Source organism: Ptychodera flava, chromosome 10, assembly GCF_041260155.1.
Source record: "Ptychodera flava strain L36383 chromosome 10, AS_Pfla_20210202, whole genome shotgun sequence".
Taxonomy (NCBI): domain Eukaryota; kingdom Metazoa; phylum Hemichordata; class Enteropneusta; family Ptychoderidae; genus Ptychodera; species Ptychodera flava.
In genome coordinates, this window is record NC_091937.1 from 7723205 (window position 1) to 7750466 (window position 27262).

The 27262-nt window shown below is 36.9% G+C and overlaps 1 protein-coding gene across 1 annotated transcript; it reads right to left on the reverse strand.

Moving 5' to 3' along the window:
- Positions 1-550: 550 nt before the first annotated feature.
- LOC139141893 (E3 ubiquitin-protein ligase listerin-like) lies at positions 551-26753 on the reverse strand. The gene is made up of 30 exons (XM_070711651.1): positions 26562-26753; positions 24085-24285; positions 23676-23774; positions 23130-23360; positions 22093-22145; positions 21310-21490; positions 20268-20441; positions 19682-19872; positions 18898-19045; positions 17216-18064; positions 16830-17013; positions 16434-16591; positions 15694-15775; positions 14909-15059; positions 14126-14309; positions 13456-13788; positions 12930-13063; positions 12355-12471; positions 11371-11513; positions 10668-10794; positions 9938-10082; positions 9159-9360; positions 8271-8508; positions 7622-7693; positions 6774-6960; positions 6355-6511; positions 5452-5584; positions 4573-4864; positions 3591-3758; positions 551-1865 (listed from the first exon to the last, which is right to left on the reverse strand). The coding sequence occupies exons 1-30, from the start codon at positions 26604-26606 to the stop codon at positions 1806-1808; spliced, it is 5439 nt and encodes a 1812-aa protein (XP_070567752.1). The 5' UTR covers positions 26607-26753; the 3' UTR covers positions 551-1805.
- Between the last annotated feature and the right edge of the window lie 509 nt (positions 26754-27262).

Genomic DNA, 27262 nt, shown 5'->3' on the forward strand with positions numbered 1-27262 from the left:
CGGTAATATGATATAATTTAACTGATGGGATATTGGAAGGGTTCACAATTCTGTCGAATATAATAAACACCTATTGCCTGGTCATGAGGGCTATAGCGCCCGTCTATTACCCCGAGGGGCCGTGTGTTACCAGAAACACATAGCTATTCCCCGAGGCCGTAGGCGGAGGGGTATATGAACTGTGGTATTCACGCAAACTGCTGCTATGCTGCAAGATTGAGTCTGACCTGCAAAGATGAATGCCACACTGCCAGGTATCTGTTGTGGGGGATGATTGAGGGAAGGGAAACAAAGCTTGTAATGGGAGACATAATCAAAAATGTTTGAAAAAACCCACATTTTTTTGAGAAGTAATCAAGGAATTTAGTGTGAAATACAAGCATAATTGCCTACTACTGGACCTTTCCCAGGCCAGATTCTACTTATACAACTGGATAAAATCTTCAACTGCTCTCTGCATGAAGGAAACGGACTGCAACTCATACTGTACAAACGTAACGTGAATTAAGAATCACCTATTCATTCAACAAATATACAACACATAAACATACAGTTGAACTTATTACTTTTATTATTTTTCGATTTTAATAAAAGCATATGATTTCAGTCCAAAGACTTTCCTGTAACTCTCTATGACTTCTATATTTACATTTTATTACATGTGAATACTGTAGCAATCAAACATCTGATAGTCAATTGATGATACATTCAGGAGTTGAAATGACACTTTTGGAAAATCATCATATGCAAATATGCATTTCAAATTTGAAACTGGATACTTGACTGAATGGATGAAAATAAAGTGAGAAATATAAAAGGACTTAAAAGGGACAAAGTCGGCCATTTTTCATAAATTTTGTTTGATACGAGATACTACTTATATTGTTTGACATGTTAAAAGATAATGAATGGGTGACCATGCATATATTCGACCTGGTTTTAAAAACGATAAATGAAACCATCGCGTAAATTGAATTTAATTTTGGTCATGACCATTAATTCATTTTCGCGATGGTTTGTCTAAAATCAGGGTCGAATATATGCATGGTCACTCATTCATTCAGTGTTTTTCAACATGTCAGACAATATAAGTAGTATCTCGTATCAAACAAAATTTATGTATATTGACCAACTTTGTCCCTTTAACCTATTTGCCCCAGTTCCTTGCAAACAGTTCCATAATCACCATTGATAACAATGGGTTGGGCCAAACCATAGTGGTGAAAGAGTAAAGAAATACTTGGTATTTTGCACATTTGCAGGTGATGTGTTCAACGCATGGAATTATGTCAGTAAAGTAGATGGTGCCCCAATAATAGTCTTTCATGAAGTTATTATTGTAGCTTCATCACCAGCATCTATTTCACAATTTTCTCCGGGAAAATCTGTTTGCAAGTAAATAACCACATATATACATCCCATGCCCCCCAGTGTGCAGCAAAGTTTTGTGCAGCATTGATAACTTAACTTTTCAAACAGCTTTCCTGACAAAATTTGTAAAAACATAATTACTAATACACACTTTTGAATATTTCTGCTTTCATATTATCCGATCTTAAAAAAAAAAGCAGTCCTAAAAATTCATTGTCAGACTTGTTATAAGCTTGCCACTGTACACATTTTCAGATATTAAAAACAATGGCGTACTCTCTTTAGACCGCATGTTAGCTTGATGATACAGAGTTTTAATATTTGGATTACTTTTCCAGAGGGCAGCAGCATGAGACTATCCCCATTCATGTATACTTTTTACATTCCGATATTTCTCATGGACTTCCTGGTTTGATGGAACTTGTGTCCACAAATCAAAACAGGTTTCTACACATTGGACAGGTTGATTGGTTGCTGGTACTGAACCACTTGTACTGTAAAAAAGTGGAAAAATTCAGCATTAAAGACTGTTGTGTAACACAATGTTACAGTGTGTGTAAACACTTGCATTGTATGTAACGGTCACTAAAACGTTTGTATTACTTGTACTGAACACCAAGGTTGAAAGTTTTCGTTACGATGAGGTTCTGGGGACAAAAATCTAACTGCCTGTCGGTGAATAAGTACCAGTGAAGACATTGCTACAATTCAAAGAGTTGTATTGTTTGATATTCAGAATGAAAACCTTGTCCTTCCAGTATCTTACGTAATTCCAGGGACAGTGCTGAAAGGTCTCTAGTTAAAATTCTCTGATGAACAGCTGAAAGAACAAGCTTGAAAAAGAGTGAATTTCCTGTTTTTGTGCAAAATTATCCTGATAAAAAGTTTTGACAGATTTCAATTAGTTTAAAAAAGACTATGCATTTTACAAAATGATAAAATTGTGCATATAGAACAGAGTTCACATTTTTACTAATTTCCATCTTGTACATTTCGATGATGAAAGGCAATTTTTTTTATATAATTTGTATAATGTGTTTTTTGTGACTGTAATAAATACTGACAAAATTATGACTGTAGGTTAATTTCAAAATATTTAAATTTTTAAAATCTTGCACTGGTACATATACGTTGCAGGGTTTTACACTGCTTCTGATTGATAATTCCTTGATTGTCACCGGTTGGTGTTTGTCCTTCAACCTTACATGTATACCTTATGCAACCAAAATCTCTCTCAGGGACCATGAGTATATAAAACACGTGCACAGCAAACTAAACTAATCAAATCTAGACACAGAAAATTCAGCTCTATTTTGATCATTTGCACTGACTACATGCTTCAGTTATGGCTTGGAAACTCTGTATATGCTAGATACTGAATACCCATTCAGATTTTGTTTTGAATGTTTGTTATTTCATGACGTATATCAGCAGTTTAAACTTCTAACAGCCTATTTTTGGGACTCACTGTGTTTGAGAGAAGTTCAAAATGTAATTACGTTATTGGATTTTCACACTGCCAAACTTTCACTAAAAGAAACCAGTACAGTACGATGAATTTGTTCGCAACACACGTGTTCGAATATCCATCATCACTTATGTCACTTAAAGTTGTAACTTAATGGTAAATAGTGGACCTGGTTAGGGAACACTGTCGTCTCTAGTTTTACCTTTATGAAAGTGACGACTCTGTTCCATAATTCAAACAAAAAATTAAGTGCACTTTTATAGATAAATCTAATATATCGTGGTTTCTCAAATCAAAATTACCGATTTAATTCTTAAAGTAGAATGCGCGTTGGGGACAGATAGATGGACTCTCAAACTTTTACATTTCTTTTCTGATATACCACTTGAGGGTTTCACTTTAAAGCTCTTGGAGAAAGATAGACTTTTACTGGCTTAGTTTTTAAAAAATACAAAATTTAATTTTCCCCCATAGTGTTAACACAGGAATGTCGGCCATTTTGAATTTCAAATATCTCAAAATGTTGGCTAATTTGTTTTGCTAGCTCCAAACTTTGCACAGTGACCCCCGATTTTTATTGTTGATTTGGTAAGAGAAGGATGCGAAGTTTCATTCAGGGAAAGTTTGAGCAAAGTTAAAATCTTTCACTTTCGAGGCACATACTACCTTAATAACAGAATGTTTGATATGGTGTTGTCTGTATGATAGAGGTTAAATTTCTAATAACAGAGTGCAGGAGCAGTGGACTTACCAGGCACTCTGAATGGAATTTCTTCTTACAAGTCCGACATGTCAGTCTTGGCAAGGAACAATTACTTCCATGGATCACAGAGAAACATATCATGCACTCCTCAAGACCCTCAAAGCGTTTGTCAACGTTCCGTTTCCATAGCATCAGTCCATCAAGTATAGAACCATTCTGAAAAGCATAGAGATGGGGATTTTGTAATTTCAAATCTTGTACACTTTTGCCGTACCCAGGGCAACATTTTCCAAAACACAATCAATATTGCTACACATCATTATATTTGCCCTTGGTGTTTGATAAAAACAAAGCGCATAACTCAGTGTATTTTATTTTCAGTGAAGTAAGGTGTAAATTTCTCCGTAGTTGGAAGTGTCATGCAACATAGTGCAAATTTACTCGTGCAGTATTTGCGATATCAGTTGAAGTCCTGCAGTCTAGTTTGCTAATCCTGTATTCTAGTTTGCTTGTCCTGCAGTCTTGTTTGCTAATCCTACAGTCTAGTTTGCTAGTTCCTGCATGCATTCTTTATGAAACAAGTGTATCTATCAGTATTTACATGACAGAGGAGATCCTGCATGGTAATCAGAGGGTGCTAATCACTGATCCATTGGACCAGTGGAATGGCAAAGTCTCTAGTCCAAGTGAAAACTTTGCTGATCTTGACCTAACACTTCTAGACTTACTTATTCATGGTTATATCAGGGAAAGGTGGCTGCTATACAGTAGGTGTACCCATTTTTTTTGGATTCTTACATGTAAGGATTGGCTTGTAACTATATCTTTGAGACAGCTAACAAACTGCAAGTGGCCATTGATGACTTATAAATGCTGGTAATTATGATTAAGAAAACATTCTTAGCATTTGGACCCTTTCAAAACCCATTTCCAATATTGTAAAGTATTGCCAATACTATGGAACATTATCTGCAAAAGCATGCAAACGTTGTTGAAAAGTTTACTTCTTGGCAACTTTATTTCTCCTCACCTGGTGAACTAAGAAAGTTGTCAACTGTAACATCCAGTTCCTCCATTGTGCTGCCTTGACGCCAATTTTCTTTCCACTGCCAACTGTAACAATTCCCAGAGGATGGTTCTGTGGCAGCTGTATCACCAATTCCACGGAAACCTCCTCGGAAAGTTCCATGGTGTAAGTAGCAATGACCTCTCTCGTTATAGGTCGACCTTTCACTGACATGTTCTCCATGTTGTGTTGGGTGTGTTGAACTGATTGAATTTCTTGCGAACACAGAAGTGGGCTGACGTACTTGGTTGTAAAGCTGAAATTTGACATTCAGATATAAATATTTCAGAGCCCTAACTTTAAAGTTGTTGCATCGATTTGTTGAATGGTGGTACAAACATGATGAACTTACAATAGTTAGTGTACTGTATGTAACTTAGAGAGGACAAACTTGATCATTATTCATGAACACAATGCCTATTATATGACATCTTCAGCTGATGGTGAGGGTCAAGGAGTAGGGGTTGAATGGTATTTGGTAAAATAATGCGTCGTAATTTCACTCAAGATGTTAATTACTGTGGTTGAATAAGCAATAAAATTTGTGGCAGTTAACCACCATTTATTTTTTTACTATCATATTTAGATCCTTCAACTTTTCTTGCATGAAGAGAAGCTGATACAAATAACTGTAGTTTTCTGTGAATTTTCAAATATATTTTATCAGAATCGTGCTGTAAGACAGAGACAGTAGTTGCACATCTGTTGGTTGATACTCAAAAAGCTCTTTTTCTTGTCCTCAAAATGAAACTCTTTTAAAAAATATTATTCTAAACTTTGATTGAATTATGTGTGGCAACAGTGAACAGTGAACTTCAAGAAAGCTATTATTTTTGCACTTACGTATCAACATACGAGGCAACTCGTTTATCTTGTTCAGCCCACCACTGTCTAACCATAGCTGGTACATCCTCTAATGTACTGTAGTAGACAGAGCAACATAGGTGACGGATTTCCGAAGGTGACTGAATATCACCTACAGGTAAAAGTGTGATAAGGTAGGAATGAATAAATACAAGATAGTTCTTGTGAATTTTTGAACTTTAAGATTTAGTCATACAAGAAAAGATATTCATATTTTAGTGGAGACCTTTACTTCCCATTTTACTGAAAAGAACACTTAGCTTGTGATCACAGTGTTCTGGCTATCTATATGCTGGTGAAGCACTATTCAGGTTCACAATGGTCTAGATATTTCATTAGGTAAATTCTCTATACCTAAATCCTGAAATTCCAATGGACCAAGGTGCAAAAATCACATGCAGAAATGTACATAGATGTGTGTGGATATTCCTGTGTATACATTTATCCACTGCATTTGTTTATACCACTACAATACAACTTTGTCTATTTTCCATAGAACACTGCAGAAGTCAGTGTGCCACTTTGTTCTGGAGGAGGGCTATTGACTTGCCGCCTTCCAGAAATTTACAGAGAATAATACCTTATGAAATTCTTTAAGGAACACAAACTAATATATTTTTCAGTTTTGTTTTTGTTGCTTTCAAAGATATATTTCAAGACAAAGTGGGATGGTAAGATGACTATAAAGGCCTGCATACTATCAACATCCACCAACCTGTGGGTCTACAACTGTTTCTTTCAAAACAAAATGTGATCCCCTGGGTAGTTAGACACTTCCCTACATTGAAACACACTATGCAAAGGGTGGGTGAAGTGCAGAGTTGCAGTTTCAGAAGAGATGACGAAACTGCCAATGCCTAGTCACTGAACTCCTGAACTCACCTTGGTTTTTAAGATTCACTTGAACGCTAAACATATTCTTTGATGAAGAACTCTTATCAGCTATGAGCGGAGCTTTGGGCATCAACCGGAATAAGTTGTCCAGGAGTGTGTCCACCATTTTGTGCTTCCGGAAATGTGCAGCATATCCAGCTCTCATCTAGGATGAGACAGAATGTGAATCAATGAACAATTATGTATTCTCTCCAAAGTCAGAGCATATAAAATGAAAATAGAAACCAACGTATGCCCATCATGAGCATTGTTTTCACAGATAAACATTTTGTCTGGAGATACAAAATTATATTATTGTTGCAATAATCAATGCTGTGCTGTATGCAAAGTAATAATTTTTCAGGTTGCCAATCATGAGGGTAAGAAAACAACAATGATAAGGTCAATACACCAATATTAGTACTCACCTCAGCACTTGCACCTTTGAAGAATGCAAGCAGCAGTTTCCATGACAACAAATATGCTAATGAGTAGTGGTAAGCATCACTGTAGCCCTCAATGATGACACTCTCACCCACTCTGATGCCAGACAAGATACCATCCATGTATGCAGAGGTCAAGTTATAGACATCCATCAGGGAGGATGGAGGTCGCCTGTGAAGATACAAAGAAAAATTCTTAAAATTATCCCAATCTATGAATATTCACTGTTTATGTTTGGGTGGGTCTTATAAGTAGCTTGCATTGGACCAAAAATACTTATTATTTGAGGATAATACCATGCTTGAATATAAAATTCACCCAAGTTTTTAGGGTACTGTTAAAAATACTTTACATCCATGCATAAAACCCTACCCTAACTTAGCTCGAAAATGGATTTCAAGAATCTGGTATCACCAGAATTGTCTGATATGTTAGTTGTGATCGATAAGGGCAACTAGTGTTTTTGAAGATATCCTCTTCCATCCCATGCAAAATCTGCTCATTAGAGTCATATAAGTATCTTATAAGATCTTATGAGAAGAATTATACAGAAAATGTTTCAGTGCTGACGGTAGTATTGCTTTGCATATTTCAAACAATAATGCATCGATTCAACTTGCATAAAAGAATAATCTTATAATCTTACTTCAAGCAGTAATAAATGTCAGTACTAGAAGTTCTTGATTAAACATACAAGATACAGGAATTTGTATATTCTGAATTCTACATGCAGGAACTCTGTGCTCTGCATATTTTTGTAGTACTCATACCAGTACCATTCAGTTCTTATGCCTATTCTCAACACCTTTACTTGATGCTCGGCAATACTCACAAAGTACTTTCTTCTTTGTCTTCATCTTCCTTGACCTTCACCTCATCGTACTTTGGTAACTCTGACATCAATCTGTAAGTGTTGGTAAACAGTTTCAGATCTTATTATTTTCATTTGAAACATAGCTGAACTTAATTTGATACAATGATCAGCAACCCTTAGAAGTAACGCTTGGCATTCATTGTTAGCAAATTATACATGGCTGTGAGGTAAGAATGACTGGGCATTGTGATTAATTGCAAAATTATGAATTTGAGAAGAACAGTGATGCGTTAATTGTCTAAACAGTGATGTGTTTCAGCTCTTGGCATGAATGTTCAGAAAATTAATTCAGCAAATGATGTCCATTTTTTAATTGATTTTGAAGACTCTTACATTGTATCCAGGGAAGACTCAAAAAGAAATTTTGAGTAATTCTGTCACTGACTTTTACATATCCCTGTGAATGCCTATTTTGAATGTCAGTTTAAATAAATAAGTATATAACAGTTTTGGTTTTACAATGCATATATTACCAAAGTGGTAAATGGTGTGACAATGGCTCCACCTTCTTCAATCTTTGACTGGCAAACCGATTGTTTATGTGCAGGTTTGACTTGCATGGTGGTTGCCAGGGGTGGCGGGATAACAGTGATGAAAGCTGACTTACTTGAGCAGCAGTTGATATGCTGCTAGCTGTGTTGCTTTGTTCTGAGTCATCAACATTGGACACAGATGATTCAATAGAGACTGTACGTTGTCAGGTAGCTGTGTTGGACAGTCTGCTCTCAGCTTGATGGTTATCTTGGACGATTTCATCTGCTCTGCTGAGATTCCCACCACAGCTTTGCAAAGTGACCGCAACAAGTAATCTTCAATCTTTTGCTTATTCTTGTTTGTTGCATCTCCTTCAGGGAAAATAAAGTTACACAGAAATATTCAGATGGGTTGCCTTTTAGATACTCCTGGAAGGAATATTTTTACAAAATACATGTTACAGATTAATATCAACATGGACTGTGTGATAAAAGATTCTACATGCACTGGTAGTGTCAGAAAGTTCATGAGCAAATTCATTGGCATTGTCTAACTTCCTGCTGAAAGGGAAGATACAGAAGACATGATATTTCCTTCACCATGCAGACAGGTGAAGTTTTTGCAAAAAAATTATTACCACAAGAGACAACATACATTTCACTGCTTCCATACCAAGACATACATGTACATGAAAGGCAATAATTTTTAATTTCACAACAAAATTCTGACACAACTCTACAGTCTCTATAGTAAAGTTTTACATTTTAAGAAAGGTATCAACTTTTCTGTGAGTAGCCCAGCAGCAAAGTTAAAGTAAAACCAATAAAAAGCAGCAAGGCTTGTTAAAATAATTACGGCATTATTTTACTCTACACAATTTATAAGTTAACTATCTTGCTCATGGCTTGCAATAAGTAAGAAATCTTGTCAAGTCTCTTCCCAATTTCATCCTCACATCATTGATTATTGCAAAGAACCATTTCACTGATGAGTGAAAACAAGTCATTCAAGAATTTCTCACCTGCAATTTCAGTGAAAATTGGAAACATGGCGGTGTACGCACTGTCACTGAAAAACTCATCCCATTCCATCCTCTGATTGGTTGATACAATGCTTGCATCACTGATGATGTAATCGGCGATGACCTCTAAAAGGTCAAACGTCACACAGCAAAAGACTTGAGTTACAATTGATGATGACCTCCCTAAGCTCTCACAACAGCTCTGTTGATGAAAGAGAATGCATTGATGGAATTATATAGGGTACTCTTTAGTCTTTAATGCAAAGTTGAATAACATTGTTGCACAGCAAAATAACATGTCTGAACTGATACATTTGTACTAACAGAGTATCAAGACAATAAAAACTGTAAATTCGGGGATTCAAAGGACGAGTACTGTATGTATCAGTAATAATACAGTCTAGTATTCTAAGAAATATAGTGCACAAGTTTACTTCACCCTTTTCAAGTCAACTTATTTTGTCACTTAGCAACTGTTGCCTGGTAGCAGTAGCCAACAATGACTTTTGTGCCTTTATTTGATCGAGCTGCTGTAAAAAAACTGCTCAACCTTTGTACAAATTTTGCGGAATTAGACATCAATGTAGAAGAAATAAAGAATTCTTTCATCAACTTTGTGCAAATTTATGCAGAATGAAGAAATGAAATGACTTGCATCTTAACCTTCACTTAACCTTGAGTACAGCAGAATATGCACTGAAAGATGATGTATGTAGTCCGCCATCTTTGCTAATTTGTACGCAAAAGCTTATATGCATAGAAGACAAATTGCAACACACCTGTATCCAGGAGACAATACTGCACATAACAAAGTCCCAGTGAGTGGTGACAATCAGGCTTGGCTGTCTTTGTACACAGTTTATCATCAGCTGGATCACCTCAATGTTGAAAATAACCTTGCTGGCAGCTCCATCATTCACATCACTGTGGAAGAAAAAGAAAACAGCCAAGATTATTTCATTAATGTATATCTTATAATGTTACTGTATAATACCAGTGTGTGTTCACTTCTCTAGGTTGGCCACTACCTGTTGTTACATGTAAGTGTATGATTCAATTAGTGAATGGATTCAAAAGTTCTGAATGTTCAAACTGAGTCAAATGTGCACAAGGTTTAAAATAGAATACAATTTGAATAATATTTTACATATTGTCCATAATCTTCACATCATCATTGCACGTTCAAGATATTTCTTTCTGCATAAATGTCTATTTATAAAGTACCTGAACACTATAGGCCAGTTGTCTAAAATGACACAGAACATCAGAGTATACTGTATATCACACTTTGGAGTTGATGTCGTGAAAGGTACAGACAGTAAAGAACCTTGGACTACATGTATGAGAAAATGTGTTGACACTTGTATATGAATAAAATGGTGACCTCATAGATATTGCAATTGATTTCAAATTTTGATAAACATTATCAAAAATCATTAATAAGAAAAGGAAAAGTTTGATAGGGCTCCACTGAAGAATAAAATGTCAGATTGTTGAAGGAGTTCTCACCATGAGAACAGGTAGAGTTGCTCTTCTCTCAGTGAACTCAGCAGATCAAGAATGCTGGATAGTAGATGTGATGTTCCAGCACTACTGGCAAAGCATTGATTCAAGACAGACAATGCGCCAAAACCTCCTGGAATAAATCATGGAATATGAATATGTATTAGATACTGCAGGAGATATCATAATAATTGTCAAACTTTTGGTCCAGCCCTGGGGTTTAGAGAGGGGCTGGGCTACCTGTCAGGGTGGTATGAGTAAAAGGTAAGTTTATAGTTGTTACAAGAACCACTTTTAAAGGTGAATGTGATTAATTAATACTACACAGGAGCATAACATGACAGTAATGCTCTGAAATGGTTACCGTGTTGAAGTATTCCTTTCAACAATACTATAAGCAGTACAGTAGATTGCATAAATAGGTTCTTAGATGCCTGTGGGTTTCTCTGTACAAATATCACATACAACTTATAGATTATTATCATCATCAATATTTGACTGGTTCAACCACAGCTTTTATCAGAACACCTTGTTTGTTATTCCATAAGTTAACTAAAATTTTCCAATGTTCAATCAAAACTATAGGTCACTTTAACAGATTGCAATATTCAGATACTGAGCACAGCCACGTCACAGAAATATGGTGAACTTTATGGTAGTTGTATGAATGGTTTTTTGTAAATTGAATTTCAGCTCTATACACACTAACCTGTCAATGTACTGATGTTTTCTGGAGTTGCGGTAATTAACCCAGCTGTATTGATTTCAGTTAGCTGCAGTACATACTCTGAGTCCAGATATGGTATAATGCACTGCAGTGTGTGAAGACTGCCCTCATCAAGTACAGCAAATCTGTAAGCATTGATGTTGTAAGTTAGTCATCAAACTTTAAATCATTGAAAAAGTGTTCATTGTAAAGTTTTGTACCTGGTAGATGATCACTGCAAAGCTGACATTTGGTGCAATTTACAGAAGGGCACTGTGACATGCCACTGTATGCTAAACTACATCTGATCATACCAGTTTTGTTAGAATAGAAACACACCTGATTGAAAGGTTTGATAAATCTAAATTTAATTTTACATATCTGTGTTGTTCATGAATGGTGTCTTTCTTCTCTCCTGTGTTTCTATGGTTATCAGTCGTTACTTGTCTATTCATATCTCTTCTACATGTTTGTTACTTTATCAAATTAGTGAAATTTTATGGTCAAACAAGTAAACAAGTAAAATTCATCTGTCTTCTGCCGTATTGATTTTAAATACAATGTATTTCATCCAGACCTCCACACTTGGAAATGCGGTTAGTATCATTCATCCAACCACGAAAGAGAGTTTAATATGGAAAACTCCCATAAGAAGCCATTGCTCTTTAATATGCCAGTAGATTTTGGACAGTCTACGCTTGAGGTACAAAAATATGAACATCACAATGCTATGTATATACTGTGTAGGGATTTTCTGAGGAGCAAGACACTGGCTGGAGAAGACCCCAGTCAAAGTGTCAGTAGGTGACGAATATTTGCAAATTTGCAGAGTCATTAATTATTCTATCTTTAGATTTTACGCATCTGGACTGACAATCTACACACCCTTCTCGGCACATTAAACACAAAAACACCCTTTCTTATGTGAAAACCAATCACTCGTATTGAAAACACTGGAACCTGACTGGGCAAATAACTGTACTTTACCTGTCAAGTGATCCAGCCATCTGTATGATATCTTGATCTAACTTTATTTCTGATTTCTCAATCTCTGACAACAGGTAGCCGGTAGAAAGAGACCAAAGATTGCCGAATTCCAGAGACCTGAAAAAAGACGTGAAAAATAGAACTTAACAACCTGAACAAAAATATTCCTGACTAAAACATCAAGTTGAGAAGTTTGTAAGCCTGGTATAAGACAGTGTCTTTTGATAGCTGATAACATGTACAAAACATGAGACACATCATAAGAGAGATGATAGCTATATTGAACACGATGCTGTACAAATTTGTAAAATGTCGATCATACTCTCCTACAAAAATGAAGTCTTTTCTGATCAACATAGATCTACAATATAGTCTATTGTACGATTACCCTCAATCAATTGTATCTTCAAGTCAAAATAAATATGAGTTGCATAAACTACAGTATTTCTATGACATGAGAAAAGCATGAGATTTGAAAATGAAACTTTTTTGGTTTCAAGGGTCAAAGTTCACCCAAGAAGCAGGCGAAAAAAGAAAGATGGGCTGACTGTAACTTTGTGAAAATCAATTATCACCTTTGAACTACTGATGACATCATTATCTCCCAATGACCTGGTTTAAACTTTGACAACAACTTTGTAAAGTTTGCATTCAGCATCTCAAAAGTCTCAACAATTTCTTGAAGGTTTGCAGACACTCCTTTCAGATCCTGAAACACAGTTTTAAATTATGAGAGTTATCATACAATAAAATATTTACAAAATATCACAAAAAATGTTGTTACCTGAAATGTATCAGTGTGCCGTAAAAGAGCAGTTTTTCCTGCAGGTTATATTCCAAAAGGTGTGAGGAGTGTAACTTATTCAGAATGCAATCTAAAACATTAAAAGCCTATCTTTCATTGAACATAAGCAACGTGCCCTTTAACAAACATGGATTTCTGGAAACTTTGCACAAATTTGCGGAATAATAAAATTTTTTTATGTCAGTCCTATACTTTTACTTGTTAACTAAAAATTTTGTTTGTGTCACAGCAAATTTGTTTGCATCCTGGAGCGCCATATTGGCTTAGAGGGCACACTGACCATAACTGTATCTTACCATGTTGTCATCACAACAGGAACCAAGCACTGCCCTGCACCATGTCAGCCCATACACACACTCCATGACATCACTAGAGAAATCACCAATATCGATGTTGAATGGAGATTTACTCGTGTCTATTTGAGATGCAATCTCAGTCAAAACTTCTTCATCAAAATCCCCTGCCTGGTTGATATCTTCCGTCTTGTTATCATGGCAACATTTGCTCAGAATGGTTGACACAAATATGCTGAGTAGGGCGTGTCTCGGTGTTGAGGTACAGCTTGCAGGAGAGGATTCTGGGATGTCAGAAAACGTCATTACCCTCTTCATGGCAACACTGGATTTCCACTGTGAAACAGAAGATAGATGTGTATTTCAGTGTTGGAAAAAGAGTTTTTTGTATGTTTTTTCAATCAAAAATCTAGGTCACTCAAAGGTAATTTCTTTGAACCTTTACGGAACATCTCTCAACTCAAATTAACCTTGGTTGCTGGCAGCTACAAATGGATTTTAGCCCCTTCTGATTAAATTTCTAAGAACAAATTTGTTTAAACACCTCTGAGTAAATTGCCAGGATTACATGTGAGGCTGTATGCACTACAAATGATAGACAGCACCAGGAAAAGATTCCATGAAATCTCAGTTCCGGAGAAAATACTGATTCCATAACACTCATGATGCTTACATAGCTTGGTAGCTGCGTCTTGTGTAACTGCCAGTCATTAGTGCTTGGTAACATCAATTCTAGCAGGGACTGGACGGTGCTGTTATTTCCATCGCTGTGATCATCCTCATCATCTTCATCAGCTGGAAGACAACTTGCAACAATCTCACACAGTTCAATGGCTGATTCTGCTAGGCTCTTCACACTGAAAAGGAAAAGTTACACAATGTTAAATAAGCAACTGTAATGTGCCTTGAATTTGAAAAACTTAGCACCTTTCCTCAAACTTTCAATAAGGAAACTGTAAACAAATCTCTTTTGAAAACCAAGACAAAACATCAGGGCTCACTGTACAAAATTGTGTGCTACAGGACTGAATTGCCCAAAGATATACTGACTTTTGGAATTCCAAATGGCTGCCATTTCTGTGTTAACTCTATGGGAAAAACAAAATATTGGATTATCACAAAAATAGCCATTGGAAACTTAATTATTCCCTAAGCTTTAACCCTTTCACCACCATGGTTTGTCCAAATCCATGTTTCCTATGGTAAAGTTGGACCTGTATACAGGGAACTGGGGGTGAAAGGGTTAAAATGAGCCCAAAAGAGTAGCAGACCAATAATTTGAGAGTCTGATTATCTGTCCTCAGGTACATTGTACCATAAAAATACATCATTTCTTCAGACTACAACAGTCACATTCATCTTGAAGTATACAGTTGACACTGGCTGCATTCTATCTTTACAGAAAGCTTGCAAGATATGAGTCTTAAAGCTGATTTTTTTTTAACAGAAAATGTACCTGATTGGTGCAGAAACCAACAATGCTGATTGTTTGATCCATACAGCTGCCTTGTAAAGAAATCCATCTTCATTTAGATAACCTCCTCTCTGTGTGATCAGAGACCTTGTACCAGCATGCCAGGTTTGCTTCAACCTTGCTATCACAGAATCTGAAAAAAAAAGAATAGTACAAATGACTTGTTACAGATGAAAACTACCGTTGAGTCTGTAACACCAGCCAGCATTGTTACCCTCTTTCAAAATTTCTGAATTATCGATTTAAAAAATTCATGAAATTCTCTCAGGTAAGGCCAATACCACTAGCTAGTGTACAATGTACATGTAGTATGAACAATTTTCTTGTGTCAGAGAGAGCATTCTCTGAGTCAGTGATGTATCAGAGTGATTGAGAAAGCACACTTAATATGTTAAAATGACATCACTGTAGCAGTTTAAGGGCCAAAAGTTGTAACTTTTGATGATTTTTTTACTGTGTTTGGTTTTACTGTTCACTAGAGTTTCTTGTTCTACTCTCCAAACCATGCTGAGATAAAATTTAGCTTGTCAACTCAACCTGTACATGTGCAGACTGCATTGACATTGTTGACACATGAATTCTGGTCTAGACTAGAATGTAGAATTGCATTTTACACATGTAGACAGTGTGTGATATGCTAAACAGTGGGTGTTTCAACATGCTTTAGGGAGTAGAACAAGAGATTGTAGTTGACATTAGAAATAAAAAAAGTGAAAAAATCATCACAAGTTATAGGTACTGGTCATTAAACATTGACACGGCCTTACCAGATAGATTGTAGCTCTCTGTGCAATTGAGTTGGAACAGAGTAAAGAGCAGTTCTTCAGATGCTTTGATCATAAAACAACCCTGAAGAGAAGGAAAAAACAGGCTAAATAAATGTTATGAAGGAATTCTATCTATTCACACAGCTTCAGTAGAAACTGACATCATGTATCGACCATACTTTAGTGCAGAAATGTTGCTGTGATAATGTCTACTGATGTCATACTGCAATAAATGCTCCATGCTGGTCCAACTTCACCAGAGAACGATCTGAACTGATCATTGACCAACATGGTCAACGTGGATGACCTATGTTGTGTACATGATAAGTGGCTGGTGAAATGTCATTTTGAGATGCACTTTCCCAACTCTCGCCTGTGTTATCATGGTGAATATTAAGACTTGATTCACAATGCTTAATTTAAACATTTTGAATCATTATCATTGTTCACTTTATTTCAGACTGGATGCAATCTGTCCATAGGACAAAAAATAATGAGAAAACATTGAACCAAACATAAACATGGATACACAGCACAAAATTACACAAAAATACTGTTTGAACCAAAATTGGATATATATATATTATGGTAAGATGGGAGCTAAATATTGTCCATGACAATATCAATTAAATTTATCCCATTTCTGCACCCCTTTTTTATGAATACTGGTTCCATCAAACAATCACAGCAATGACATTGAACTATGGTCTTGGGTTGACAGGGGTCATGATCTTACGTACCTGTACAGCAGTGAAGAAATTGCAAGTGATATCACAGATGAAACTGATGCATCTCTGTAACTGCTGTCCGTTTCCTGACATCTCTGACCTTGACCTTGGTAATGACTGGTGAAATCTATTCAATATCTGCTCCATGTACTGTGATGCAATCACTGGCTCTGTAAACAGGATCAAAAAGTTATAAACAAAATAACCAGTTTCTATTGAAATTTCAGCCAGCCGTAATAAAATGATATGTTTGAAACCTTTCTTACTTACACTTATGTATGTCAGCAAATACTTTCTCAATTCCTCATACTTTTGAGCAAGTTCATATCGATTGAAAATTCATTTTAGGGAAGGAATACAAATCACTGTCATCCCTTTCATGTATATAATAATCATGGCAACACCTACCCAATTTCCCATTGGTTGACAGACCAAGGCTAATTAGCATCCAGCTGCTCTCATTGGTTGACTCACAGGAATCAGAGGTCAGGCTGTCATGACACAGTTGCTCGGCAACTTTGACCAGTTTGTTTCCAAATCCAGAACCTTTCAGCCACTGCATAATGGCCACATCATTTGGACAAGCAATTGCCTATCAGATTGGAAAATACAGACATGCACACATTACAAAAGAAATATCTTTATAATTATAAAGCAGCTCAATGTTTTTGACATTACCCCAGTATAGTCATTTGTCATCTACCCTGTAAAAAAGTATGATATATTATCAACAGTTCAGTGCATTATTTTGTGATCAGTTTTCAAAAGCAAAATGGTTTCTTTTCAACAATTACCTTTTTCACAAGGTCACACAGTACCAGCGTGTTGTCACACATCTCTAAGCATTGGTTCAGTATTGTTAGTTTCTTGGAGTCATCAGAAGACGATTGTACCACTGCAAGCACCATGTCTACCAGGCACTCCACTGACAAATTGTCTGTTTCCTTGTTTTCTGTCTGTCTCATCCATGGTAGCAAAATGCTGTGGAAAAATCTCAGTGTGGGTTCTGCCTGAGAATCTCTGTCTGCATCTTCACTGTTGTCGGCATCCACTGTGTTTGAAGTACTGTCTTCCATAAGTTCCTTGAATAACATTGGAGAGGCAAACTCCTTTATGAGTTTGGCCAGAAATTTTTGTTGCTTGACTGAATGGTTTTCTTGGATCATTTGATGGGAATTTTTTGCCAATTGGCACACCAGCTGCAGTAAGGGTCCATCTTTAATAGGCTGAGGTTCTGGCTGTGAGGGCGCTGTTGCAGATGTCTCAATTACCTCAGGAACTTCAATGGGATCCACTTTGCTTCTGGCACCACTGCTGACTGGTGGCCCATCTGAAAATTTTACCTTTGTTCGTTTTTTGGTGACATTCTTCCGACTGGTATGGGGTGACTTCACAAACTCCAAGAAATGTGCCACATTCTCAAGTAACGAATCACTTTCGGCAGTTCCTACAACATTCACACAGACTGGCGAGAAATTTTTCCAGAACTGATCAAAAACCCTGCGGTATGTCTCACTGTTTGAATTTTCAGCTTGTTGGTTTTTGTCCAGGTGGTTTAGAAGACTTGAGACTTGGGCAAACAATGGAGATGATGACAGCTGAGATTTTTCTTCTGTGATTGATGATTCCAGTACAGGCAGTAGCTGTTGATGTGAGAAATTAAATACAAAAACTTCCTTCAGTGAGTAGAAACATAGTTAACATACATACATATACATTTACATAATTAAAGATAGCCATACGCTTGACTTTTCACCTGTACATAAAATCCACTTCTCATGAACATGAGACACATGGAAACCACAAATTATGCAGGAGCTATACAAACTTTATTACAACCTCTTAAAACAGGTAAATTGTCGATGAGAGGAAAACTAAAGAGTGATACCAGGTTGCTGATGTATATAAAATTTTCATTCAGTTTCAATATTTCAAGTACTAGGCAATATACGTTAACACCTATCAATGTCATAACTGCCCTGATTGGTACTGCCTTCAAGGAAGGTATAATTAGGGTAAAAGAAATCTTCTAAATTCATGAGTTGGGACACAGACGCTACTATTCATAATTCAAGTTATGTAGCTTTAAGTAGGGACATAAGCTGTAACTTGTGGCAACTTTTACAGTATTCTGCTTCTGTATATAAACTACCGTGTCTGACCCTAATCTGTTTGTCATGCTGACATTTCGAGTATTCTTTTCGTCAACACAGCATGTATGTGTGTAGTGATCATTGTTTACTGTTCACAAAAGTTCTGGAAAAATAGCCAAAAGATACAGCTTATGGAGCTTTAAGTTCAGATAGAGTTCATTTGGCAAATGTAGGTATTTTGTGAAGGTGTCAGTGTGTCAGTGGTATAGTTCATAGATGTCCACACTCACACATATTTTACATTAGGTAGATTTCTATTTGTAGGTTTCAGTCTGTGAATATTCAATATGTGAATAGCAATTTTTTGTGAAATTGACAAGTACCTGGTCTAGTATGAGATGATCTTGAATGGCTTGATTCTCATCTGTGCTTTGTAGATTCTGTTGCAGTGAGTATCGCAGACACTCCATGAACGCATTAACCACTGCAGAACATTCACTACTGCTATTCTCAACACGGTCTGTGCTCAATCTGAGTTAAAAAAACAGACTCTTTTATTTGGCAGTGATCACAATAAAACACAATTTCCCTTAATTGACTAACAACCATCTTTTTCACCTTTTGGAACTAAAAAAAATAGATAATATTCACATGCAGTAATCTATTAATGCAGCCTCAAATTCTTAAACAGTGGTTCAAACATCTATGCATATCTATTATTTGTTGACTATTTTATTTATTATTTTATAATTTTATTATCTATTGAGGTGTGACACTTGTATACATATAATTTATTAAAGTACCTTACCAAGGTTAACATCATGGTCAAAGTCCAGTATTTTACAGATTTTTCATCCTTTATGCAGCAATAATACTAGGTTTATCTTTCAAATGAAACTCATATAGCAACCTTTGGGTGTATTTGTTTTTATCATGATAATTAGGAAGCATGTTCTTATTACATGCATGATGTCCTTTTCTCTTTTCAGCAAACTAGGGTGACCTATCTGTATCTACAGCAAGCTAGGGTGGGTGACTTGTCTGCTTTTACATCACAGGAACACTTACAAACAATGACAATTATTACAACCACGGTTCCTCATCACATAGAAGGACTGTGTCACAACAAAGCTAATCAAGAATTTCTATGTTTATGACAGGACTTACCCTAGTTTCATATTTCCAAAGAATTCATTATAAAACCCGACACCCTGTCCGATGACATCACTTGGTATTTTACTGAGAAGTGGCAGCAAGTTTGGATAGATTACCGTGGCAGAACCATTCCCAGCTTGACGGAATAAAGACCAGAGTTTTGGCAGAAATGCTTTCCTTGCATTCACATGCTTCCAGCAGTCCTGATAGAAAAAAAAACGTAAAGGAACCAGTGAGTGAGAGTCAGTTTGAAGAATCATGGCTGGAATTTTATTTGTGTCTGTCCATCACTATGCAAAATCACTCATGTCATGAAAAACAATACGAAGATTTCTATGAGAGTGACAGACTCATAGTCTAAACACTCTGTTAATATCAGAAGCACTATTCTAGCTTACGAGAACAGTACATCTACCAAGTTATGATGAAAAAAACCTAAACCTGCCACTTTCATTCAAATTACAGAACAAAAATGATGTCACGTCTTTATGAAACAAATATTTCGATATAAATAAATTTGGTACAACTGAATAACACTGTAGTTCATCTTTTGAAAATCCTTAATTCCTAAAAAAAATTCTTTAATGTAATAACTTACACTTATTGATGAGGCCACATGGAGCACAGCTTCCCATAGTGGTTGACATACACTAGGGTCTGTATCATCTATGTTACCAAGTACAGCTGGGCATAGCTTATTTGCATAGCTTTCAGCTACATTGGGAATTGCTTGGCACACAGCAGATATTGCTGAATAAAAAGCACCTCTGATCTGCAAATAGAAACAAGCGTACCCAGGTCTTTTATTGTGAAATAACAGTAATGCAATATGCTAATGCAAATCACAACAGGTTGGTGTACCGCAGTATGCATAATAAAGTGGGTTTAAATTCAGTGCCACAACAAAGTGTGTGAGACAATGTCAGCTTCAGCAAACATCTTCCAACCTTCCGCTGTAATTGTTACTCAAAACAGCTACTGTACACTGTAGATCAAGTGAAATCAACTGTTCAACTGTCAGTCCAGACAGAGTTGCCCGTTGCTGGTTCTAATCAATCAGTCGGTGACTTTCCAATGAGCGGTGGTCCAAGCTTATCATTCATATTGTGCATATGATGTGTCTGTCTCACATACAGAGTTGTTGTGCTGAACTGAAACCCATTGTCTTTGTATTGATATTTATCAATGCTTTGTCCAATTCCTTGTGGACTTTGACCTTTGAAGTTGAGCTTTACTACCTACCTTTGATCCAACTATATTGATTTCAATGGCTTGATTGGATCAATATGTGTGAAAATGTGGTTAAGAGGGTAAGGGATGGGGTGGGGGCTGAGGTGGGAGGGGGTTCTGATTTCCCAAAATAAGCTATGTGGATCATATTTAATTTATAGGCAAAACTAGCATTGACTTTCCAGATTTGAGAGATTAAGTTTTTGATAGTTCGGGTGTTCAGATCAAACAATAGCAGAGGGGCTATGAAATTTAAAAATATCAAATCCATTGATGCCTTCAAAAGTGGGTTTGAAAATGTAGAGACTGGAGACCTTTAAATCACTGTCAATTCTGGCATGATGACAAATTGATCATCAAGCTTCGTTGAAAATCACTGGTACAATTTTTGAAAACTAACTTGACCTTACCGCTGCAGCCTTGTTCTTGGCATACTTCCAAAACTTTGGTTCACTGAGAAGCCCTGTGTACTGCGTCTGTAGCAATTCATGTTCTTGTTTTGGCAATACAAGTAAGAAATATCTCAAAGCTAAGAAACTGGATGTCATTACTCTGTTGTATTTGGCTTCTACTTCTTCTGGTGGAGTGGACCTGAAATCAAGAAGAAGATTTTAAAGATTTTATGCTGGGACTTAGACAACACAATATTTTTTAACTTGGTGATAAACAAATCTGAGATATTCCTAAGGAAGCATGCCCTTCTAGAACAGATATATTGCTTGTATGAACTAATTTTGAAGCTTGCAGAGAAATGAAATTTTCAATGTCTTATTTTTGAGAATTTAGATTTGTCCCATAGAGTTAAAACAGGGATGGCAGCCATTTTGAATTTAAAGTGTCAGTAGATGTTTAGTGATTTTTTTTTGTCTGGTACCAAAACTGGCCAAGTGACTCCTGATTTTTATTCTTGACTTTCACAGAGAATAGTGTAACATTTCCTTGAGTTTCAGTTTCAATTGAAGTACTTAATTCAAGTATAATAATATACTTTGAGAGCTTCAACTTGCTATAGGAAGATGAACAAAAACTTACAATTGGCATGCAAAACAAAAACAGTGAAAAAAGTCATCCAAAGGTACAGTTACTGGTCCTTAAAACACAAGAGGAAATCAGAGTTTGTGATTTGTAATATGAATAGTGGACTATAGGTGGATGACAATAATGACAATACATGTGCTTGTGATATCACTTACTTTGCATCACTTAGCGTTGTAGGTGTCTGCTTAAAGATGTTATCTTCAATGTGCTGCATGAAAAAAATGTTGTACACGATGAATTACATGACAGATAATGCAGACTAATTCTTGTCTTCAGCAACCAAATTAAAGGTAGAATGTGTCCTCAGGGTCAGTCATTTGGAGACTCAGATTTTTTTAAATTCTTCCTGATCTCATCCTGATGCTAATTTTAAAGTTGATGAAGTAAGAAAATTTCCACTGTTGTAGTTTTCTTAAAAATCAAAAAGTTTATTTTTTCCTATAGAGTTAACACAGGGATGGTGGCCATTTGGAATTTCAAATCGAGTAGCAATAAATATTAGATAATTTGTTTCTCTAGTTTGAAACTGCAAAGTGACCCCTCGTTTTTATTCCTTATTTGGAAAGAGAATGGTTGAAAATTTCATGATGGAAAGTTTGAGCGAAAGTTTCAGTCTTTCACTTTCAAGGCATACGCAACCTTCATTAACCAGAAAGCTTGCGACTATAGGTTATCTTTATTTGAGAGACTATATTACATGTGTTAAAAGAAACTACAGCTTTAGGACCTCAGACCAAATGAAATGTTGGTCTTACGGCAGCATACCGTATCATACTTACTATTTGATGTAGAAGGTATAAAGGAACAAGAAGAACCAGTGAAACATCCATGTTGTGTAAAGAGGTTTATACAATTATGGTGCTAGAATACAGCCAGAGTTAACAAATTGTCGAGCAATGCATACATGTATCATATGGTTGCTTAATATGCTCTGTAACAGGACGATTTACTGGTGGTAACAATGCCTGCATCACCATACATGTTTCGATTAAATTTTAAAACCCGAGGAATTATTGCAATCTTCATGCTCTATTCATAAAGGTTTTCTCCCATGCATTGGATCTGATACCAGCAACTGAGAATTCACTCAGCATCATTCAAAGGGTTCAACAGGTAGAACTTTAACAACCCCAAACACATGATATACCGTCAGACTCGAAAACCTGAATTAAATTTTAAAATAGAAACTTACAGCCAAGATATCTTCCTTGCAAAAGGTTATGGCTTCACTTTGCTTGGCCGGTGGAAAAGCGCTGTTGAATGCTGCCTTGGCTGCACTGGACGCTGGTGCATACGTATCACACTGAGCAACCAGCCAGGGTCCCATGATTTGTTTCAAGTGAGGTGCCAGACTGCGACGCACTTTCAATGCTACCTGCTCATGGGCCTGTTGGATGGCTTCACGAACCCTCCGATCGTGATCCTGAAATTATCACAGATGCAAGAATGACTGCACTTAACATCTGCAAATCTGTTGGAAAGCGTTTCCGACAGATTTACTGTACATCAGTCTGTAAGGCATGGTCAAGAAGAAGTGAAACAGGACTTTGAAAGCCTTTTCCAAAATTCATCAACAAAGCCTCGTCTGACACAAGTTCATGAACTGTACAGTGCCGGTGCAAAGACAGCAAATTGTACATGCATTGGTACTGCATTGTACAAACACATTTACATGTGTTGTAGACTGTGCTACAGATTGACAACCACATCTCACTTGTATCCTATTCACATCACTTACCATGGCTATTTTCACATAAAGTCTTGGCCAGTATGGAAGAATAGCAATAACATCTGCTTCATCTTTCTGTTTACACATTCCTGAAAACTCCTGGATGGCCTGCAAGTACGGAAAAACAGCAAAAAACACAAATATTACTATGTACTACTAAAGCTACACTATCATGTAATGTACATACATACTACCATGTAGAACGGTCAAAAAGGTTGTTTAGATAATTCGCTTTCATCACGTTATAAGTTATTTAACTCCACTCTTTCACAATCATGATATCATCTAATGATCTTGTCAGAAGCTTTTCAAATTTTGCTTTACTTATATTCACTGAATGACAATTTATGTTTTGACAGGCTCTATATCACATATCAACAGTGTGTGTAAATGGGGTTAAGTCAATAAATAATTTTACCTTGAGTTTTGTGGTGACATCTTTCTTGGTCATTTTCCGCATTACCATTCTGAAGTCACCATCAACAGAAGAGTCAATTTCTTCCGATACTTTCATTGGTACATAGCCTAGGTCCCCTGCCATTGAACCAAAACCAACAAATCCAACAGCACCATGTCCTTCCCTGGCAAGAAGCTCTGCTGTGCGACCACTGCTGGATGGCTAGCGACAAATCAATACGACATTTCAGTTTCATTCAAACTATACAGCATCCAGAACTGGATGGCTCATTTTCATTTCTGAAATCTCTTGCAATAATGTTGGATTACTGGTATAAAAAATTCAAGAAATTGGAGATACAAAGAGTAAACAAACAAACTACCTCTAATAACAATGTCATCATGGGAAATTTAAAACAAACAACAATAGCAACAACCACCACCTAACGAATTAAAATGGCTTCTAATTAAACATTGCAATGATAACTGTCTGGGCAGTTTTCATTTTTGCATCACTGCACATTTCGGATTAGCTTATTGAGAGAAACATATGCATTTGCAAAGACCATTTCAAATAAGTTGGTTAATTTTTTTTATAGAACCGATGTCTGGTCTCGGAAGGCCTGACAAAAATGTAATGGTTGCGGAACTGAATGTTTGCTGAACATCCCTCACAAATGGGGGACTTTTATTAGCACCTTAATGATGTCAATAAGAGGATTCTGACAGGAACTTCACCCCTCTCGTTTTTAATAATGTATTCATGTGTTAATGCTATACAAAAGAATATATACATTTTCATAACAAAAGAGAATGCAAGCTATGTATTGTTATGTTAAGTGGCCAACCTTCAGTTTTCCAAGCCATGGAGAACACTAAACCTCTACCACAGTCCCTCCATCCATAGTGGGTGGAGGGACTTCTACCACAGTCCCTCCATCCATAGTGGGTGGAGGGACTTCTACCACAGTCCCTCCATCCATAGTGGGTGGGTGGAGGGGGGTCCAGACACTTCGCACCAAAACCAGTTCGCCCCACGCAACTTCGTCCTAAAACCATTTCGTACCAAAACCACCTCGTCCCAAGTACAACCGGTACTTCGCCCAACCCCACTTCGCCCCAAGTACCACATCGTACTAAAACCACTTCGCCCAAAGTATAGTACCGTCAACTCGTCCTGAAACAACGATGTTACGACGTATCATAAGGTTGTTTTTACCTACAACTTGGAAGCATTAATGTGTTAGGACATTTTGGCTACCACGAACCATTTATTGTTGCATGAAACCATAAACGATAGAATAAGAAAAAAGAAACACACAAATGCTACAACTCAGGTGCCGTGCGCGGAATTGCACGATGTCAATTTCGCGAAATGCTTACACTTTCAAAATTTCAGTCCCAGGATGACAGGAGGTGGTTATTTTCAGCTTTACCAGTTAGCGATTAAGTTTCGGGCAAAGTGGTTTGGGGGACATGACTTTTGGGGCGAAGTGGTTTTGGTACGAGGTTGTTTTGGTGCGAAGTGGTTTTGGTGCGAAATGGTATGGGACGAGATGGTATGGTGCGAAGTGGTTTTGGTGCGAAGTGTCTGGGAACCGGGAGGGACTGTACCTCTATGGGTTGACATTATGCCTGTCACTGTGAAGCTACGAAACGGATCACTTTTTCATACAATGGGACTCGTGTTAAGGGAAGACATCACTAGCTATTGGTATAGTCCTATAGGTCTATGTATTCACTTGTGCGAGGGTATAGTTGATTGCAGTTTATAACAACAAGAATGACTTTTAATTGATGAAATATCGAGACTAGTATGTATTTCCATGGTTCGGCGAACATGAAGATCAGGATATCCTCTATGAGTTATTCGGTTTGACCAAGGTTTGACAGTTACTGCCAAGTTACCAGCTGCAGTACAGTAGCTCGAAGTTTTACCTGGGTAGTTGGGTCGGACGACAACGTCGAGCTACTCTACTGCTGCGTCTAAGTTACAAGCTCCTTTCCTTAGTACCACCATTGGTAGCGCCATGGTACCACGTAGGGTAATTTGACGTATCATCTGTTCATTCCCCATTCATTACGTGTTGACGAATACTTGAAACATCAAACGAGCACTTACTGTTAATAGCTATTTTAATATGAATTTTCTCATGTTATTGCAGATGTCAAGAGCACAATTAAATGAGACGTTCAAACAAAACAAGGTTAACTTCAAGTTCAAACCCAACACTTCATCATCAGTCTCTCTACTGACCGTGAAAATCTCTTACGGCGTCGACGGAAGACTACGTTAACTAAAACTGTGCTTCTCCAGACTTGTTTTTATGTGTTAAATAATAGCGTAAAGTATCAGTGTTTAAAATCGATCACGATTCCTAAACGATCATGTTCTCAGAAATCAGCTTTGGTGGTGTCATTGACTCATTCACATATGTACTAGCGTTGGGCGGTTGTTGCACAACATCTGGCAAACTGTTCCTCCATGCTGTAACTTACCCGAGTATTGCCTTTTGTTCGTTGGGCTTGTTTTTTCCCTCCCATCTTCTTTCGTGTGTTTGTAAAACTCTTCACCTGATTCTCGCAAAATGAGGTAACTAGATCTCCTCGGCGGGTACACGACGTCGATTCCGTAAAGATTGGAGGAAGTCGAACTCGCACGACCGGCGTCACACGACTGCCATGTTGGAAATCCCACTTCCGGTGAGGACTAAACTATTCCTCTAAAGGGAAGAGTGGGGTTGAGCGACGTGTACGCCGCTGGTGGCGCTCAAACAATCCCAGACGTAATGTAAATTGACGGATGCATCTGTTGCATTCGAAGGATATTAATGGAATGTCAATTGTATGAGATAAGTAAAGTAAATGTAATCATCTAAATAAAACATATGAGAGAGAGAGAGAGAGAGAGAGAGAGAGAGAGAGAGAGAGAGAGATTTCATTGGTCGGGTTCATTCATAGTATATGATTTTCCTGTTTCTCAGTAAGTTTCTTCCGTGAACTTGCATTGTTTTTATTAGTGGCACAATTTCCTGAGTTTGTAAGTTGGATAACATACATGCATGCAATAGGCTTAACAAATAAATAAATGTATCACTCATGCAACGAATATTTCAATAAAAATATTTTAATGTTTACATCATCGACAACATTTTAGATGTTTGATATTCTGCCGTTGACTGAGATAGGTATTTGTTCCA